This window comes from Gymnoscopelus microlampas (assembly GCF_963454915.1).
Source record: "Gymnoscopelus microlampas genome assembly, chromosome: 4".
Taxonomy (NCBI): Eukaryota; Metazoa; Chordata; class Actinopteri; order Myctophiformes; family Myctophidae; genus Gymnoscopelus; species Gymnoscopelus microlampas.
In genome coordinates, this window is record NC_139941.1 from 2303063 (window position 1) to 2309688 (window position 6626).

Genomic DNA, 6626 nt, shown 5'->3' on the forward strand with positions numbered 1-6626 from the left:
AGTGGGTGCGTTCGAAAATTATGCACTGGAGCACACTCGCCTATTAGTTTGTATTGGCCAGTGCGCTCAATGCTGTATTTTCGAACGCACCAAGTATATTTTTGCTGGGTCCTCAGTTCGAACAGTCAGTTACCCAGTTCCTAGTACACGGAAAGAGGAGCCACGTCCCGGCTTGTAAGCTTAACGAAGGAGAGTGGTTTAATATCGACACCACCTTTGGCGCGCTTATGAAAGGAATCCGATGCCTGCCATGCGGCATCAGCAACAGACCAAAAGAGCAAAGCATGAGATGCTCCCCTCAAAGCAAGACATGCGCACCTTCCAGGTGCAGGCCAGGCAGAAGATTCCTCAGGTCCTGGGCATGTTAAACCTCTCATCTCATCAGACTATACCATTCCCACACATACCCAGAGCTATTCACCTCCAATCACAATATAGCAACATTTTCCAAGGGTTTTAGCATATAAAAACATAATACTTATATTTATTGTTTGCACTTCTGTCTTTTTTCACCCCCCTGGCCCTTTTTACCGAGAGCAACTCAGGAGGAAGCCAGGTGACACCGCCCTGAGGTATCAACCTCATGTCCGGCTACTGGTCAACGCTTTATGGACACAGGCCCTGTGTTCTGATGAACATGGTGGACCAGGAAGTCACGCCAGCCAGAACCACCAGGGACTGGACCGAGTCCAAAGAGTTCTTGATACTGGTGAGGGGGGACCCTGTGTGAACTGTGCATAGCTGAATGGGATAGTACTGGGTGGGATGGGTAGGTTGGTAGGTAGGTAGGTAGGTATCTAGTGCTCCTACTGTGCATGGTGGGTCATGTTTCTTCTCTCCTTCACACAGAATAATGATCTGGAGATGGACAGCCCCGCTACTGCCAGCCAGGCGGGACAAACCTTGTCCTAAGCTTGGTTGCAAGGCACTGCAGAAGCGGTGTCTGGATCTCCAGAAAAGATTGGGACGGCTGAAAAGAGAGCACCAGCAGGCCAAGAGGGATCTCTGGGCCTTCCGGAGGTCTGGCAGTCTCCGTCAACCAGTGGTGCCAGAGGTGAGAAATGTATGTGTAGAAACTAGTGCCGGTTAACTCAGCACGATTCACTTCTCATCTGCTGAGTCCAGGTTTAACTGTAACTTACCTCTCCATACTTGCCTGATTATCACACTGAAGCTACGTGGAGCTTCAGTCTGAAATTGGCTCCAGTGTCGGGGATTACAAGGGGGAGGGGATTAGAAATTCCCCAAACCAATCCTAAGAGATCCCCACGCCCACCTCCGCCTCTCATTGGACAGCGCATTTTGTACCGGAAAAGTCTTCGCTTCACATTTACATCTCCAGACCAAGAGGCAGTCCACTCAGAGAGTGGGCGGGGTCTATGGTATGGAAGCAGGCTATCTCCATACCTCAGCTGAGTCCAGGTTTAACTGTAACTTACCTCTCCATACCTCAGCTGAGTCCACATCAGCTGAGTCTGGAAAATGACTGTCCTGCCCAAAGTGAGCTGATGGGGACAGGAGCTGCCCTCGAGCAGATCTTGAGTGCTTCCCCCACCCATTCTGCTGCCCCCGCCAAAAAAAATAAAGGGACCCCTGTAAAGGTATTTTATCTTCTAATTAAAATCACTTTCCCACTCAACATCGTGCACACATTATGTACAGATCTCTTTTAATTGTAGTGGAGTAAAAGTACAATATTTTCCTCTGAGATGTAGTGTAATAGGATAGTACCAGGTGGGTAGGTTGGTAGGTAGGTTGGTAAACGGGGCACCGCACACACACATTATGTAGAGATCTCTTTTAAACTTGTTTGTGTATATTTTATGTAATGGTTGATGTGGGCTGGTGTGTTTTGTCTGACACATCTAGTTAGTGTCACGTGATGTGGCAGGGAGAACATCTCCAAGTTTCAAGGTGTTTTCCTTGACCATGGAAGATGCCGCCTTCTCCCCCACTAAGTTCAAACCATGGGCAGAGGGGAGTTGTCGGGGGAACAAAATGAGAACAATTGCGGTGCCTACTTACGACCTTTGGTGAGCGCACGCACGCACACGCACACACACACACACACACACACACACACACACACACACACACACACACACAAAGCAAAGTTTGTTGTTTACCCAGGGTGTCGGACTAAGCACGAAGCTTGTTTCCAGCCAGACCCTGCATGGAAGCCTTGCTCAAGGGCTATTCAGCGGTGATTCATGATTGATGTGATGAATTGGGGAATCGAACTAGGGACCTTCCGGTATCAAGGCCGCCCCTCTAACCACTAGGCCACCGCTGCCACACACACACACAACCAGGGCCATTCATATGCCACACAGAACATTCTCCACTGTATGAACTATCCAGGCACAAAAAGGTTGTATTCAACAATGTGTGTTACATGTGTCATTACAGAAAGGGTCCTAGAGACCTACCAGGACGCCCGCGAGGGAGCAGATCCCAGCTCAACGGCAAAAGCTAATGCGGTGTCTAAGGTCAGCCATATTAAGTCCTTCATCCTTTATATGTCCCATGGGATGACCAGTACCTGGAACTGGAAGTTCCTAGCGGATGTGAGGAGGATCAAAAGGTGAGTTTTGGGGGGGAGACTGATGGCCAATCAGAGGAGGGGATGGGGAGAGGATAGGAGTTAGGATTGCCTCAGGGAAAGCAGCTGGTCTGTTGGTGAAGTTAAAGGAGTCGTACAGGAGAGGAGAAGGGAGAGGATAGTAGACACCTACTATTCAGACCATGACCTAATCCACATAACATTGGCTTTACCTTAAAAACTGATGATGACCACACAGCAACTTCCTGACCTGGTGGAGACCTGTGCTCAGGAGCACTTTTTTCTAGTTTGTGTTGTCTGTTCATGTATATCACAACATTATCTCCAACATTTTGCAGCTTTTACAAGAGCCTGACGAACTCCGCCCTCAAACCCACATCGGTGCTACATTACTTGCAGGCGATTAAGCAATTCCTGGTCCATGCACAGAAGAGCCACATTGGGGCCTGCAGACTCACTGCCTTTGATTGGTACAGCATAGACAGCACTTTCAGCATGCTCATCAAAGGAATTAGAAGAACTGTCGTGCGTCACCAGCAGGAGACCAAGAGGGCCAAACTTGAAATGCTCCCCAGCAAGGTGGACCTGCGCACCTTCCAGGTGCAGGCCAGGATCAAAATCCCCCTGGTCCTGGGTATGTTTACCCTCTCATCTCATCATACTATACCATTCCCACACATACGCAGAGCTATTCACCTCCAATCACAATATAGCAACATTTTCCAAGGGTTTTAGCCTATAAACACATAGCACTTATATTTATTGTTTTCTCTTCTGTCTATTTTCACCCCCCTGGCCCTATTTACCCAGAGAAACTGAAGAGGAAGCCAAGTGACACTGCTCTCAGGTACCAGCTATATGGCCTCCTGTCTGGGTACTGGACTACTCTATATGGACACAGGTCCTGTGTTCTGAAAAACATGACCGACCTGGAATAAAAGCTGCCAGAGTCTCCAGGGACGAGAGCGCGCATCAGACCAAGGACTTTTTGATACTGGTTAGTGCTTGTTTAGATGTATTCACTTTCTTCCTGGGACCATATCGTTAACAAATCCTTTGTCTTTCATGTAGGGTGGCATGGTACAGTAGCTGAGTGGTTAGCACTGCTGCCTCACTAACTTACCTCTTCATTTCAGCTGAGTCCAGGTTTAACTGTAACTTTCCTCCATAACAGCTGGGTGCGGGGGCGGGCCCCCCTTCCATCCGGTGGTCTGCCATATGGCATAGGGCGCCTCTGCAGGACTGTGTCCCAGGTGTGGGAAAGTTGGTTCGTTGTTTTGTTTCAGGATCTGCACTGCTTCTCTTATCCACCGTCCCTATGAACTATCTTACCCCTCTCCCAGTCCATCAGGTGGTTTTCTTTAAGGTTCTCCTGTATTGTTTGCTGTCTTGATGCACAGGGTTGATGTTTTAAAAGTGTCTTTCTCACATTAATTTTGATGCTCTTTTTTTTTTACATGTATCAAACGTCACACTTTTTCAGACTCTAACTTACCCCAGCCCGTAAAGCAGTGGCGGGCAACTTTGATACTGGAGAGGGCCACTATATTTCCACACTCACTCCAGTGGGTCACTATATTTCCACACTCACTCCAGTGGGTCACTATATTTCCACACTCACTCCAGTGGGTCACTCACTATTCCACACTCACTCCAGTGGGTCACTATATTTCCACACTCACTCCAGTAGGTCACTATATTTCCACACTCACTCCAGTGGGTCACTATATTTCCACACTCACTACTGTCGGGCAGAAACCTCTTATCTCTACTCGTAAATGAATGTCCTACTTTGTCATTCTAGTATGTTGCACAAAAGTAGAAACAATAGCCTCTGAAATCAATACTATATCAGTATTCCTATATTAAAACGGCAGGCTGCATTAAGTGAAGGTGGGGGCCGCATGTGGCCCCCGGGCCACCAGTTGCCCATGCATGCCGTAAAGTGTAAGCCTGCTACCAAGAGCCTCTTTTCCTTTTCCATGTGTAAATCTTTATCTCTATCATAGGTGAAGGAGCATAAGACGGCCAACATGTTCTCAGAGGCATGTATACATGCAACAGAGGAGGAGTTTGGTTGGGTTGAGAGCTGGCTCTGTATTAAGGTTAGTTAAGTTATATCAGTGCTACCATAAGGTGGTTCACTTTTCTATACCTTTATGCACAAGCACAAGCACACACGAGCACAAACCAAACACATACATCAACTGACATTAACACAACTACAGTAGGTTAATTAGTACAGTGGACTCGTATACCTTATTGTTACTCCCAATTTGTCCAACCCAGCAATTAATAAAAACAATTTTCCTTGTCTCTAGGAGGAGTACTCAAGGAACAAGAACAGCTACGTGTTCTTCACTGGAGGGAAAGGAGTATGCAATGCACTCCTTTTCTTCTTCCAGAAGGAGTGGATGAGCTGTGTGGCCTTCCCGGGAAGCCCTTCTTCATGCTAATCAGGACTGCCATCTCCTTTTATGTAGGCAGCATTGGCCAACATTAGATAATCAATTTGTTTGTTCAATATATTGAATATATGTGCACCAATTTGATTTCTCCATATTTATTTCATGTTTTGTATGTCTTAAATGAAATAGGCGCGTCAAACAATGTCTGTGGAGGGCCGGAAGACAGTCACCGATCTCATGGCTCACAACACAGATATCTCAGACAAATTCTACGCGCTGAACCCCACAACAACGGAGACTGCGGAGATCAGGGAGCTGATCCAGAGAGCGCTGGATGGACCACAGCTTGATACCACAGCAGAGGAAATTGAGAGGCTGGCGATAAAGGCCAGTCAAGAGGCCATTCAGGAGGGGGAGATACAGTTTGAGCCTGAGGAACAGAACACCCAGCTCCGTGAGGAAGAGGTTTGTCAGGCTCTAACTATCGCCTCTCAGCATTTAACTACCCCCATCCTCTTAACTATCCCCATCATTCATGAGATTATTGTCTCCGCCAGGCCAAAGGCCACCAGGAGGCCGATTTGTGCAAAACCCTTTTTTTCACATTACTCCTACAGTTTTTAACCAAACGTCATGCAAATCGGTACACAATCTCTATAGTCATGTGATCAACCCTGATCTGTCCGATTTCCCATATTCCATCCTCACTGGTTAAAGGGCAAGACCACTTTGGTAGAGGTTTGGGTTGTGTAGTTACCTTGCCATGATGTAACTCCAAAGGTGGGCAAGAAATCAAAAACAATTGCTCCATTGATTAGAAATTGATAATTCAAAATATGCTCCTCATTGACTTACATTGTACGGTAAAACTGCTCTCAAAGTCACTCTTTTAGCACAAAAACTAACGCAAACAAAGTTGATTCAGACAATATAGAACATCACCAAACCCAGTACTGTTTTTTTTTTTAATAAAAATGTCAACTTCCTGTTGATTTTGCCATTTTTAATAAGTAGAAAACCCGGACTGGATCGGCGGATCCGGATCCAGATCTTCAAATAGTAAAATCAACAGGAAGTTGACATTTTTATTAAAAAAACAAATGGAGCAATGGAGCAATTATTTTTTATTTCTTGCCCACCTTTGGAGTTACATCATGGCAAGGTAACTACACAACCCAAACCTCTACCAAAGTGGTCTTACCCTTTAAGGTTGCCATCCAAAGTTTGCAGGATTGGTCCGTTTTGAACAAACTGCCTCAAACCATGAACGCAGCTTGTGATTTCCGTGAAATTTCACACGCACATTCCCACTAGGCCGAGGAAGAAATGCCACCCTTTTTACATTGGCCTGTTATAGCGCCACCAGCAGGTCTAATTTAGCAAAACACATTTTTGGAACAAAATGCCTCAAATCATGAAAGACCTAAGAATAAATGGCACCCTTTTCACACTGGCCTATTATAGCGCCACAAGGAGGCCAGCATAACGTACCTAACCTGGCGGAGACCTGTGCTCCGAGGAGCATTTTTTCTAGTTTTATCCTGTGCCTGTCGTATTCTGTAATTGCTCATCTAACAAGTTTATCTATTCCCCCATTAGATGGCAGGGCCCTCCAACGTACCTGGAAGGTTCTTGAAGCTCGCCTATAACATTGT

The 6626-nt window shown here is 46.4% G+C and overlaps 1 protein-coding gene across 1 annotated transcript; it reads left to right on the forward strand.

The window, feature by feature from the left end:
- Nucleotides 1-540: 540 nt before the first annotated feature.
- On the forward strand, nt 541-5201 carry LOC311043785 (uncharacterized protein). Its single transcript, XM_084055148.1, has 4 exons — nt 541-709; nt 4573-4668; nt 4885-5042; nt 5161-5201. Exons 1-3 carry the CDS (start codon nt 584-586, stop codon nt 5017-5019), a joined length of 357 nt encoding a protein of 118 aa, XP_083911274.1. The 5' UTR covers nt 541-583; the 3' UTR covers nt 5020-5042; nt 5161-5201.
- Nucleotides 5202-6626: the final 1425 nt, after the last annotated feature.